The 13612-nt window shown below is 45.6% G+C and overlaps 1 protein-coding gene across 1 annotated transcript in view; it reads right to left on the bottom strand.

The window, feature by feature from the left end:
• Positions 1-7: 7 nt before the first annotated feature.
• Positions 8-13612, bottom strand: part of gabra6b (gamma-aminobutyric acid type A receptor subunit alpha6b) — a 68083-nt gene continuing 54478 nt past the window's right edge. Inside the window, exon 10 of the mRNA XM_057326796.1 lies at positions 8-5150. Coding sequence (XP_057182779.1) covers positions 5117-5150 — 34 coding nt within the window. The 3' untranslated portion in view covers positions 8-5116. The remainder of the gene's footprint in view (positions 5151-13612) is intronic.

Here is a 13612-nt window from a genome sequence, read left to right as displayed (position 1 = left end):
AGTGAAGTCTAAAAGAAAACAAATTAAGCCGATTTATGCAGCTACAGTAACTGTGCAAAACGAATACAACACAAAAAGCCCTGGATAGTGTGACATTTACATTAATATATTACTCATTATATTACTTATAACAACCTATATCCACAACAAACGTACATTAAGTTTCTTAATCGCTCCCGACAGCCTTGTAAACGGATACAGAATAAAAGCATTTTTGTTAACTTTATTAACGGAAGAAAACGTTAATAAAGCAGACTTCACATAATAGTAGTTCTCCACATAGTAGAGAACATGCATAAACACTCAAGTTAGCATGGTCGTCATTTTTATATTGTTTCATATACTTTGTCGAGTAAAATGAATTATATCTAAATGCTCGGCTGAAAGTCAGTTCCACACAGGGTATAGCGTCAGTCTCTTCACGGAGGTAGGCAAAATGTCCCGTAGGTAATGTGAGTGGTCGCATGCTAATGAAATTTAAGTGGGCAGGTGATGTGCGTTAAGGTGATTATTGAAAGGATGTTGGCGAGGCTGTCGGGAGCGCTTAAGAAACTTAGAATATCCTGCAAGTTTGTTGTGGAAAAAGAGCTCTTATTCCTGACTTTCTTTATATATTAACCACGCATTAAATGCTGAAATATAAAAAAAATCCCTGTGACAGAGATAAACATAACAAGACCAACGATGTACAAGTCTGCAAGTGGTCCGAGCGGGACTCGAACCAGCTAAATACGTAACATGTGACTGCGAGCCAACCGAGCTAACCTGCTGTAGACCAACAGCAAGGACTTATTTCACTCCAAATTCTGTCATTATTTACGCACCCGCATTTACACATTGCTTCCTGGAACATGCTGCATTAGTTATATATTTTTCTATTCAGCTGGTTTTTCTTTCATTTCTTTACATTTTTGTTTTCCACAAAGTTAAGATGGATATGGATTTGAGGTGACTCTACGGTCAGACGGTTTCATCGCGTGCCAGACCCCCAGTTAACTTAAGTAAACAGCGCCCTTGGAAATTGTACTGGATGCTCCGAGCCTCCGACTTGCCGTAGAGCTCGCAAACCCAGAAGAGGAGGGGCTATGTATATTAGCTAATAAGTTTGCATTTTGAGTGACCTGTGACGTTAACTTAACGTCGATCGGCGTGCGGCGTTATTTTAACGCGTGGCGGCGTATGACGTTAATTTAGCGCCAGGCGGCGCTTAATTAACGCCTGGCGGCGTTAAGAAATCGGCGTTTTAATATTAATACGGCGATCAAAAGCACGCGAATTGTGAACCTGTTGGCTTTCGATATCAAACGAGCTCGCGGGATCCCGTTTCCTCGCGTGTATATCCGTTGTCCTCTCGCGGAAGTTATTTGCCGTGCGCTGCCAGCATCAGCATTGCGCTCGTTTCTTTATGGCATTATAATGCCTTCGGTTTGCTGTGAAAAGGGAGCTTGACGTAGGGCGTTTTTTTTTCCAGAAAAGTTGAACTTTTTTCAACCTCAAAAGACGCTCAGAACTGCAGAAAGAGACGCCGACGCTGGCGTTTGAAAAAGCGCTCAGCACTTTTTTGGAAAACACGGTTTATTACATAGGATTATAATGTAAAACAGACGCTAGCAGCTTCGAAAAAGAAGTCAAGTCTGAACATGGCCTTATTCTGATTTTGTCATCCTCCGAATTATACGTTCAACACTTTTTTATTATCATTATAATAATTATATTTTTAATATGACAAAACAATTTTTCCTACAACAGCAAAGACAGCAACATTCCCAGCAGCCCCCTCAACATCAGCTAAGATATTTGGAAGAATGTCAGTAACTAGACAGATCCATCCCCCATTGACTCCCATAGTATTTATTTTCCCTATACCATGGCAGTAAATGGGGAATGAGATCTGTTAGGTTACTGACATTCTTCCAAATATCTTTTGTTGTGTTCAACAGAACAAAAACATTTACACAGGTTTGGAATAATCTGAGGGTGAGTAAATGATGAAAGAATTTTCATTTTTGTGTGAACTATCCCTTTAAGGTTTTTGGACAACTTTATTCACTTAAGTTTCTAATCCTAGCATCATGGCATTTGCAGAAGCATCCGTATTGATACACGTATCGGCAAGGAATGCATCGCGATATACAGTATTGCTGTATTGATGTTTTGAGCACAGCCATATTTAAAGCCTTGTTCCATGTGCCCCTTTTATACTTTGAGCACCTGCTCAAAGTATAAAATACTTAAATACTTAAAGGTCTCTGCACGGCCCTGGTTATAGACCTAATTAATATAGGCTATTCATGAAGGGAGAGGGCTGAATTTTTTGTTTGAATTTACTTTGTTTTGCTCAATTTTATATTAAGTTATAATGTATTTTATTGAAAAGCAAGACAAATTATAAAAAGCACATTTTGACTCTTCAGTTTGTGCAATAGTGAAAAAATGGCTTAATAAATAGAAGAAATGCAAAAAACCATGTTCGGTGTTCGGTATTATTCGGCCTTCGGCCAAGTGTTTCACATCATGTTCGGCTTCGGCCAAGAATTTTCGTTTCGGTGCATCCCTAATTTTGTGTGTTTATTTTAAGATTGTAGGATTATCTGACAGGGTATTTTGCATTGTAAAATCATCCTACCTGTTTATTTTGTTGATGTGGTTTTGATTAAGTTTTGCCCTGCGGTAGGAAAATCTGACAGGGTAGGACAATTCGAACACCGGTACAGCCCCGCGAGCGTGAGGTATTGCTTTGCCGATGCAGCTCGTCTTTCTCTTGGTCTATCTGTGCAGCGACCGGCAGAAAACGGCAGCTCATTCAACTGACCGAACAAAACAGCGTTTCCAAAATTCTGTCACTGTTACTGACTGCCTGGGCATATGAACATGAACGTTCACGCTAAAACCTACATCGCATGATAATGTTATAATGTGTATTTTCCATTATTATCAATTATCGTCTGGTATCTGTCTGTTGTAATCTACATCGGGACATTTGCAAGACATCGTCGATATACGATGACATCGTCCAGCCCTAGATGTGTCCCAGATGCTGTATAACCACTTCCGCATTTGCGTGTTGCCTTAGTTTCTCCAACCTGAGAAACTGAGGGTAGTGCGGAGCAGCAGATATTAAGTCACTGATATGCGACAAATACAAGGGAGACAAGGGACGTGCCATTATTTTAAATAGGAATTTCTTTGGATTTGCACATTCTTGGGAACTTTGGGATAATGTAAGTACACAACTGCAAGAAATATATCACACTGTGCAAGTGATTTTTGGATATTTCATAACAAAAGTATTCCATATTGTGGCTTTAATCAACAGTAATGAGCATCACATTAATTCTGCATATCATCTGCAAAAGCAATATGTAGGTCTTATAATGGAAATGCAAATGAAAAGTGCTCCGCTGTGAAATATTCTCACAAGATTGTCCAAGATTGTCTAGTTAACATTTCACTGCACTTGTCTACATCTCCCTGTGGATGGACACATGTCCACACACACACACACATTTGATAACAACATGTAATTGAACAGTAGCAGATTTCTGAAGGCCCGAACATGAGAACATGTTCAGGTGTGGTCCAGCAATGGATCTGGTTTTGTGTATTGAAGGACAGCTTGGCATTTCAGGCACAAGAGCCAGCTGTGATTCTGCATGCGTGAGTCTCATTTATTCATCTCTATAGCCCTCCTTCTCTAGTCTCCCTTTCAGCTTTTGCAACATCAGTACACATGGCATGTGTTTTTCTGCATTGAGATTGGTGAGCTAATTTTGGCACTATTTAAATGAATATGTACTTATTAAATACAGTAGTTCACTTATTGACAATGAATGCACACCCTTAAATCAAGATTACGACTACCCTTGAACCCCACAAAGGAAGTAAAATAGAAAATAATACATAAAAGCCTCAGAATCTTAAAAGTAGACATTCTTAATACACATTAGTATATCAGTTGTTGATGTGTTTATATGCTGGGTTCTGTAAACCACAATAGTTAGATTGTACATATTTTCCTTCGATGTACTGTAAATAGACTCAGCGAACAGAAATCGGTTCGGAATGAGGTGGCAACCATAGCAACAGTAGCCTACTGTTAGACTAGAGTACGTCTTGTTACCAGTATTGAACATTATATAAACAAAACTTATTATAAGAACATTATAAGCAAAATACTAAAGTACAGTACAGATTTAAATATTTTTTAGTGATTGGTTGTCCATAGATTTCAAAATACAATCAAGAAAACAATATTTTTTATTATTATCCGTCTTAAACTTTATTTATTTTTACTATGGTACGTGGATATTAACATTCACTTCAATGAATTGAGGTGATATGAACCTGTTTAAAGCATGAATCAATGAATGGAATGTCGGTCGACCAGATTAAAGCATTCTGAATCTGAATCAACCCATAATGCATTCTCATAGAGCTTCAGATACTCCCCCTCAAAGATTTCATGCATGGCTTACCACCTGAAAACTAAAACACACTGGCATTGAACAAAAATGAAAATATGACATGACTTCATGTCTGAGTGTGTACATTAACTCAGCAATGGGCAGAGAGTAGAAGAGAGGGAGGTAATGCAGAGGGCAGGTTACAAGCTGCGTATACCAAAAGGTGGCACTCTACTCTTTTTGACAGGAGAGGGCAACCTGAGCATACGGGCATGCGGAGGGGAATTGGATGGATGGCACACTTTTATATTTATCCTTACAGACAAGCTTTAAAATAAACCTGATACTCCATTTAGGGGTGTTGGATTAGATGGATGCTTCAGCAATGACTTTACTTGGCATAATATTATGCTTTTGGACTTTAAGACAAGATATATATAAAGATACGTATATAAGGTAAATGGTTAGACCATGATCCATGTCAGTACAAATTAATTAATCTGAAGGCAGGGTCACAATGTTTGAATGATTACTGAAGATTAAAAACTTTACCATTTTCCAAATAAGACATTTACATTTACGCATTTGGCAGACACTTTTATCCAAAGCGACTTACATTGCATTATTCTGTACATTTGTTTCTAAGTATGTGCAATCCCCTGTGATCAAACCCACGACCTTGGCGTTGTTAGCGCCATGCTCTTACCACTGAGCTACAGGAACACACACCAGGAACCAGAGAAGATTCTGCAAAAAAAAAATATTTCACAATTTTCATTCAGATTAAATATTTAATAGCCTCAAATATAACGACAAAATCACAAATTTCATTTTAAATAGCATCATTACAATAATGTTTCTAAATACAATAAATTAATTGAACATTGTCCAGTCTTAATTTCATAGCTGTTTCAGCATGGGAACAAATGTTGTTGAGCTGCAGCATGTACAAGAACAACATACTATATCCAAACTTAACTATCTTACTGTACAATATCAAGCCTTATTAAATGACCTTTTGATAACATTTTGATAAAAAATTGATTTTTTTGACAAAAACAATTAAATTTGAGAAAGAAAAATAAGACAAAACAAACATGCTTAGTGTAAAATACAACTCATTGAACTATGTTTTTGCAGAGATGACAAAATGCAAGCCTTATCCTGTACACCCTATGATTTTATTTAATATTGTGCTTTGAACCTTTTTACCATGGCTAATTATGAGGCTTTTTAAAACAAATATGGTGTAAAGAATTCAATAACAGCAATTGTTTTGAGCAATGCATCCCATTCCCATGAAAAATGCTTCACGGAAGGTTCTTTACAGATACTAAAAGTTCTATTTAGAACCATTTCTAGTGTTTGCAGGTGAGAGTGCTGTCAAAAATGTTCAATAATTATAGCTATGTCAGCATGAAAGGCCATGCAGTCTATTTGAACAAATCGTGAAAAATAGCCAGTATGCCTATGTACAGGAATAAAAATTTTACATATACACATACTGCATATGAAACTGCATCCATTTGGCTCGGAGTCTGTTGAAATGATTATTTACGACCTTGTCTCAATTCAAAATTGCATAATATTTTCGGAATTGATTGGATTACTTGGATCTAGCTGAATCCAGCTAATAAAGAAGATAACAATTAGGTTGTACTGTGCGTGCATATTAAAATGCAAAAAGGAAAAAAATGAAGTTTGAAGATCGTTTTGAGCCCATTAATGATTTTTTAAATGGCATAAACATTCAAAAAACAACATCAATAAATGGGCTCATTTCAGAGCAAGTGCACTGTTGCCTGGAAACCCTTCTCAGATATTCTTTTCTGCCAATGCAGGCTTGGGTGGTGATGAATTTAAATATACATTCGATAATACACTTTGATTGATGCCAACAAATACAGTAAATTATCCTAATTTACAATGACACCTTGTATAATAGGAACACATTTTTAAAGGGAAAACATAGTAGCACTCAATCGACACTAAAAACACTATACATCGAAAATGTCACATGATGGAGTAAGGACATTTCTGTGTTTTAATAAGGTGTGACTAAAACAACACTTAGACATGCAAACTGTACTCTGATAGATGTCTCAAGGAAGAATGCCTGCAAAAGTTCCCTCCTCAACGACCCCCATAAAGTCAATGAAGCGAAAAAGTCACGGGTAAAATAATAAAAAAAATAACAGCTATTGTCTGAAGCAGTGGCGGAGCTAGAATTATATATATCCATGGGGTGGCCAAGGCTACTTCAGGGGGTCCACAGACAATGACAGAAAATGTGTGTGTAACCCTGACCTGGCATCGAATTATAAATAAATAAATCCTAGGATTGCTGATTAGAGGTACAAGTGATAATTTACTTCCCAGAGTTCGTCACAAATGTATACAAAACAATTGCACAACGTTATGAGATTAATGTAATTCTAAATGTATGTAGATTAAATAAATTATAAAATATAAATAATGAAAATGTTGAAAACATAGTTTAACCAAGCAGCACCAGAGATGTCTTTAAACTGATGTGGATCAAATCAGTACATACTGTATCTGATAAAACATACTCATTCCATAGGACTGCAAGATTAAAACAAAATCATTGATGCTGATCATTGCCCTTGATGTTGTAATCTTGATAATAACTTTCACATATTAGAGTACATAGACTTTTAACATGCTACAAAACAAGATGAGAAGCATTTATTAATTATTTTATTGCTGTTTTGATTCTATAAGGAACATAAAAATCTGTTATTTAAACGGGAAATATATAGAAAACAAACAAAGAACATCCAACATAACTAAAAAACAATGGTTTCAGGTTATGCAGTAAAGAGTCTGACTACTCTAATGAATCTCTTTCTTACATCGTATCTGTACGCGGTTGTTAATGATAAACTTTGTGAGTGAGGAGCCCTTCAGCACAGCTCTTCTTCACCAGTGAATCATTTAAACACCTGTGATTGGCCAGTATATTCATACCATGAACTTGATTGGTTGTAAATGCTCAAAGCTGTAGCAGAGCAAAAACGCTGTCATCCACATTTATTCATTTTCACCTAATCTTATTAAGATTGCGACCGTCATAGCTAGTTTTTTTTTATTATGAAGGGACTGTTTTTCCTCTTTTATCTTAAATTTGGAGGGCAGTTTTGTTCACCTTTTGTCATTTCTTTCCAAAGTCGCTTTTAATTTCCAACCCTGATGTAAAAAATGTACTGTGTGTTGGGAAGAGATACTATCTGTTAATGGAGCCTAACGTTAGCATACACAATGAAAAGTTGTTTAGGAATCCTAAAGCCAAGGCTGAAGAGTGAAACTTATTTAAAACACGATGCTTCCTTCTTGTGTATTTCTAAAGTTTGTATGAAGCATCAAGCACTGCTGTTGAACGTCCAAATAAAAGCTTTGTTCAACAAGAGGTGAAATCAGATGTCAATCAACATGAGTAGCGAATCAAATTTTGGGGTGACACCCAGGGTGGCAAATTGGATATCAGGAGTGTTCAGTGCCACCTTGGACCCCCCTCTGGCTCCGCCACTGGTCTGAAGATAACACACAGTCTTTGCCTTAGGTGAACTCTAGCGTTTGAAAAAAATATAACAAAAATAACGCAGATTAACTCTGATAAATAAACACAAATTTTAATGCATTTATAAATACAGTTGCAGAGGTAAGTCACATTAGGCTGAATACTAATGGGGGGTTCACACCAAACGCAAATTAAGCGATTTGCGTGAGTAAATTACATACAAAGTCAATGCAAAGACGCGAACAGACGCGAATCGGGTGGCACGATTGCAGCGAACGCGCATCAATTTCCTCTTCCATGCAAATTGAAAATATTTGTAAGCTCGCGTTTCTCACGCGAAAATAACAAACTTTTCTCGTGAGAAATAAAGAGCGTGGAAAGCAATTGTTCGCGTTTGGTGTGAACCCAGCATAACTATTGTGCTCTTTCTGTCGGTCTCTCGATGTTGTGTCGAACCAACAGATGGGGTTCGTCCCTGAGAACCAATCGCTTCCGACTACATAGAAAAGGCCAATGAAAATTGGCAAATGAAATTTGCATGCCGGACTCCGCCCCGGAAATCCGGGTATAAAAGGGAGACGGCGTGCATCATTCATTCACCTTTTTGTTCTTCGGAGCCTTCGCTTATGAAGATCTACTCTCGCTACTACTTAGCAATTCCAGATTGCTGGTTCTACGATGTGGTGCAGCGGACTGTCCCTTCCTGCAGCGACTTCCCCTGGGCATCTCGGTGGTTCCAGAGGTGTTCGAGCATTCTAAAAGAGCAAATTTCTCCAGCGTGGCATGTCCCGCTGTTCTCGTGGGTGCGGTGTCCTCATAGAGGAAGGGGACAAGCACAATGTCTGTCTCAAGTGTTTGGGGATCCAACACGCTGAGGCAGCCTTCGTGGACTCATCTTGCCCACATTGCGGCCAGATGGTCATAGAGACGTTGCGGTCACGGGTGGCTGTCTTCTCCTGAGAACCAGCCACCACCTCGCAGGCTTCCCGGGCTGTGACGAGGATGGCTAAGGCCATTACGTCCGCCAAGGCGAGCGGCGAGGGTGATATGGGGGTTTCTGCGAGCGCTAATCCGTCAGCCAAGTGCTCGCGGACCGCTCGCACACCGTCTCGCTCGCCTCACCGTTCCCTAGCAGGCGGTACCACACCGTTGGCATCCTCCTTCACGTATTCGGACACGATGCGTGATGAAGATGAGATGTCAATCGCAGCATCGGAGAGCGAATTGCTGGCATCCGATCCCGACGATTCTTTGCAGCTCCCCCCCAAGGGGGGGCGAGCTCAGGAGGAGGCGGATGTCGAAATGTCGGCCATACTTTCCCGGGCCGCCGTGTGCATTGGGTTAGAGTGCACTCCGGTGCCTCTCCCCCAGTGCTCACGGTTGGATACATGGTTCTTGGGCTCTGAGCGCGACTCCAAGCTGCGCCCAACCCCGGTTCCGTTCTTCCCGGAAGTACATGAGGAACTGACGAAGACATGGAACGCCCCTTTTTCGGCAGGTACACGTCAAACCAGTTCCGTCGCTCTCTCTTCCCTTGATGGTGGGGCAGCTAAGGGTTACGTCGACGTGCCCCAGGTGGAACGTGCAGTCGCAGTGCACCTGTGCCCGCAGGCGGCGTCCACCTGGAGAGGTCGACCGAAACTCCCGTCCAAGGCATGTAGGACTTCGGCATCGCTGGTGTCGAAAGACCTACGCTGCTGCGGGCCAAGCTGCCTCCTCTCTCCACGCCATGGCCATCCTGCAGGTCCACCAGGCCAAGGCGTTGAAAGAGATCCACGAGGGTAAGACCGACCCAGGGTTAATGCAGGAACCCCATGCCGCCACCGACCTCGCTCTAAGGGCGACCAAGGTGACCGCGCGGGCCCTGGGTCGGGCGATGTCCACCATGGTGGTCCAGCAGAGGCACCTCTGGCTTAACCTTGCGCAGATGAGCGACGCCGAGAAAGTCCGCTTTCTCGACGCGCCCATTGCACAGGGTGGGCTGTTTGGTGACACTGTCGAGGACTTCGCTCAGCAGTTCTCGACAGTGAAGAAGCAGACGGAGGCGATTAGCCATATCCTACCCCGCCGAGACTCGGCCGCCCACAGGCCTTCGAGATCCCGTGCGGCCTCTGCTCAACCAGCGCTCCCTACCCAGGCGGCACCCCAGAAAAGGACGTCGAAGGGGAGACCACCACCCCGTCAGCAACCTTCGAGGAAGAAGCGACCCTGACAGAAAGACCCCAGGGAGGTTAACACCATCGGGCCCGATCCCAGCCATACCATCGCTGGACGGTCGATCCGGGACGGTTCCTGCCCCGTTCCAACATCAGCAAGGCCCCTACGGGGGCCTAGCACCCACTTTTTCACAAAAAGAGTTTCCTATCTCCCTGGGTGTTTTTCACAGCCGCTCTCACCCTCTGTCAGACGGTGTTCGGCCACTCGACATTGCGTCTTGGCGAGGCGCAACATCGAATGTACTTTGCAGTCCTCAGCACTCTCAAATCGACGGTGCGTGGAGCTGCATCGCCAGGTAGGCGAACCAGCAGAGCCAGTCTTCTTCCCGGGGGCCCCCGGGCAAGAGACCCACACTGCCAGCCATCGAACCACCCCCCGGGGGGTCGATGAAGCAGATCGTACCCTTAGTCCCCCTGTCGCGGTCCCTGGGAGCTTGGCTCGAGCTTCCCACACCGTCACGGTGGCTGAGGAGAACGATCCGTCTCGGCTACGCGATCCAGTTCGCCAGAAACCCGCCCAAGTTTCAGGGCATCCTCGACACCTCAGTCAGAGGCCGGGATGCTCCCGTACTACGGGGCGAGGTCGCCACCCTTCTGGCGAAGGGTGCGATCGAGTCCGTCCCCTTAGCCGAGATGTCCAAGGGGTTTTACAGCCCTTACGTCATCGTCCCCAAAAAAGGCGGGGGGGGGGGGTGCGCCCTATCCTAGATCTGCATACCCTGAACAGACACCTGCACAAGCTGACGTTCAGGATGCTCACGCAGAAGCGCATCCTGGCATCTGTCAGGATTGGTTCATGGCAATCGACCTAAAGGACGATTACTTTCATGTCTCGATTCTCCCTTGTCATTGCCCGTTCCTACGGTTCGCTTTCGAGGGTCGGGCATATCAGCACAGAGTCCTCCCCTTCGGTCCGTCTCTGTCTCCACGAGTCTTTACGAAGATCGTGGAGGCCGCCCTCTCTCCCCTCAGGAAGAGGGGTGTGCGGGTACTCAACTATCTCGACGACTGGCTTATCTTGGCACACTCGCGAGATCTGTTGTGTGCACACAGGGACCTGGTGCTCCGGCACCTAGATCGATTGGGACTACAGGTCAACCGAGAGAAGAGCAAGCTCTCCCCTGTGCAGAGCATCCTCTATCTTCGTATGGAACTCAACTCTGTCACCATGACAGCGCGACTGTCCGCAGCACGCGCCCAGTCGGTGTTGAACTGCCTGGATCATTTCACGCAGACTGCGGTTCCCCTGAAACTATTTCAGAGGCTCCTGGGATACATGGCATCCTCGGCGGCGGTGATACCCCTCGGGTTGATGCACATGAGACCGCTCCAACACTGGCTTGAGAGTTGAGTTCCCTGGAGAGCGTGGCACACCGGCAGCAGGCGGATGGTGATTATGCCTCTCTGCCGACGCACCCTAACCCCTTGGTCTTCCATGACCTTCCTTCGGGCAGGGGTTCCCTTAGGGCAGGTTACGAGGCATGTCGTGGTGACAACGGACGCCTCCCTGCAGGGTTGGGGTGCAGTGTGCAACGGGCACGCAGTGTCGGGGCTTTGGACGGGCCCCCGCCTGCACTGGCATATCAATTGCCTAGAGTTGTGGACCGTGCTAATCGCACTGAAGAGGCTGCAACCTCTTGTGCAGGGCAACCACATGCTGGTCCGGTCAGACAGCACTACGGCAGTAGCATATATCAATCGTCAGGGTGGCGTTCACTCACTGCAGATAACACGACTCGCCCGACGCCTCCTCCGGTGGAGTCAGCAGGTGACCCGCTCCCTGCGTGCCACGTATATCCCAGGCGACCTGAACCAGACAGTCGATGCACTCTCTCATCAATCGACGCCTCGTAGAGAGTGGCGACTCCACCCCCACGCAGTCCAGCTCTTTTGGGTGCAGTTCGGGCAGGCCCAGGTAGACCTGTTCGCCTCCCTCGAAACCACCCATTGCCCGCTTTGGTACTCTCTGACCGAGGGACCCCTCGGCACGGATGCCCTAGCGCACAGCTGGCCGCGGGACAAGCGGAAGTACGCCTTCCCCCCAGTGAGCCTCATTGCACAGACCCTGTGCAAGGTCAGGGAAGAGGAGCAGCAAGTGTTACTCGTTGCGCCACACTGGCCCAACCGGACTTGGTTCTTGGAGCTGATGCTCTTGACGACAGCTCCCCCCTGGCCGATTCCCCTGACGAAGGACCTGCTTTCCCAGGGGAAGGGCACGTTATGGCATCCCAGGCCAGACCTCTGGAACCTCCATGTCTGGCCTCTGGACGGGACGAGGAGATCCTGAGTGGTCTGCCCCCAGCGGTGGTAGAAACCATTTCTCAGGCTAGGGCACCTGCCACTAGGCGACTGTACGCCTACAAGTGGCGCCTCTTCTCGACCTGGTGTGCTTCTCGAGGAGAAGACCCATGGAGTTGTGCGATCGGGTCCGTGCTGTCCTTCCTACAAGAGAGACTCGAGACTAACCTCTCCCCCTCCAGACTGAAGGTGTATGTAGCCGCCATTGCCGCTCATCACAACTCAGTTGCTGGGAAGTCTCTAGGGCAGCACGACCTGGTCATTAGGTTACTAAGGGGCGCTAGGAGGCGGAATCCACCTCGTCCGTGCTCCATACCCTCTTGGGACCTGGATGTAGCCCTGACAGGTCTCACCAGGCCCCCCTTCGAGCCCCTAGGGGATGCCTCTCTTCCTCATCTCACGATGAAGACGGTTCTGCTTATGGCGCTCGCCTCCATCAAGAGGGTAGGGGACCTACAGGCATTCTCCGTGTCCCCTGACTGCCTGGAGTTCGGACCCAGGGATTCTCACGTTATCCTGAGACCTCGGCCCGGCTACGTGCCCAAGGTTCCCACCGCTCCCTTTCGGGACCAGGTGGTGAACTTACAGGTGCTCCCCACTGGGGAGGAAGACCCAACCCCGTCCGTGTTGTGTCCATTACGCGTGCTGCGCCTTTACTTAGACCGCACACAGAGCTTCAGGAGCTCTGATCAGCTCTTTGTCTGTTTCAGAGGTCAGCAGAAGGGGAGAGCTGTCTCCAAGCAGAGGTTGGCCCACTGGATTGTGGACGCTGTCAAGGCAGCCTACCAATCCCTAAATCGCCCGTGCCCCCTAGCAGTGAGGGCCCACTCCACCCGGGGTGTAGCCTCCTCTTGGGCACTGGCACGCGGGGCCTCTCTCACACACATATGCAGAGCTGCGGGTTGGGCTACACCCAACACCTTCGTGAGGTTCTACAACCTCCGCGTAGAGCCGGTGTCAGCCCGCGTCCTGCATGGCAACATGTAGGACCGGCAACTGGTAGGGTGTACGCCTATATCGGTTCTTTTCCCCCTCTCTCGAGTGGGTCAGTATACCGATTTAGCCTCCATTCTTTCCCCACTGGGCGAAGAACAGGCACTCCATCCATCACTAAGCAAGCACCTTCTGGGGCGGGCTGGGCAGAGCAGCCCTGC

Source organism: Triplophysa rosa, unplaced genomic scaffold, assembly GCF_024868665.1.
Source record: "Triplophysa rosa unplaced genomic scaffold, Trosa_1v2 scaffold136_ERROPOS1255994+, whole genome shotgun sequence".
Taxonomy (NCBI): domain Eukaryota; kingdom Metazoa; phylum Chordata; class Actinopteri; order Cypriniformes; family Nemacheilidae; genus Triplophysa; species Triplophysa rosa.
The sequence above is the reverse complement of the archived record's forward strand: the minus strand, read 5'-3'. Positions and strand labels throughout refer to the sequence as shown.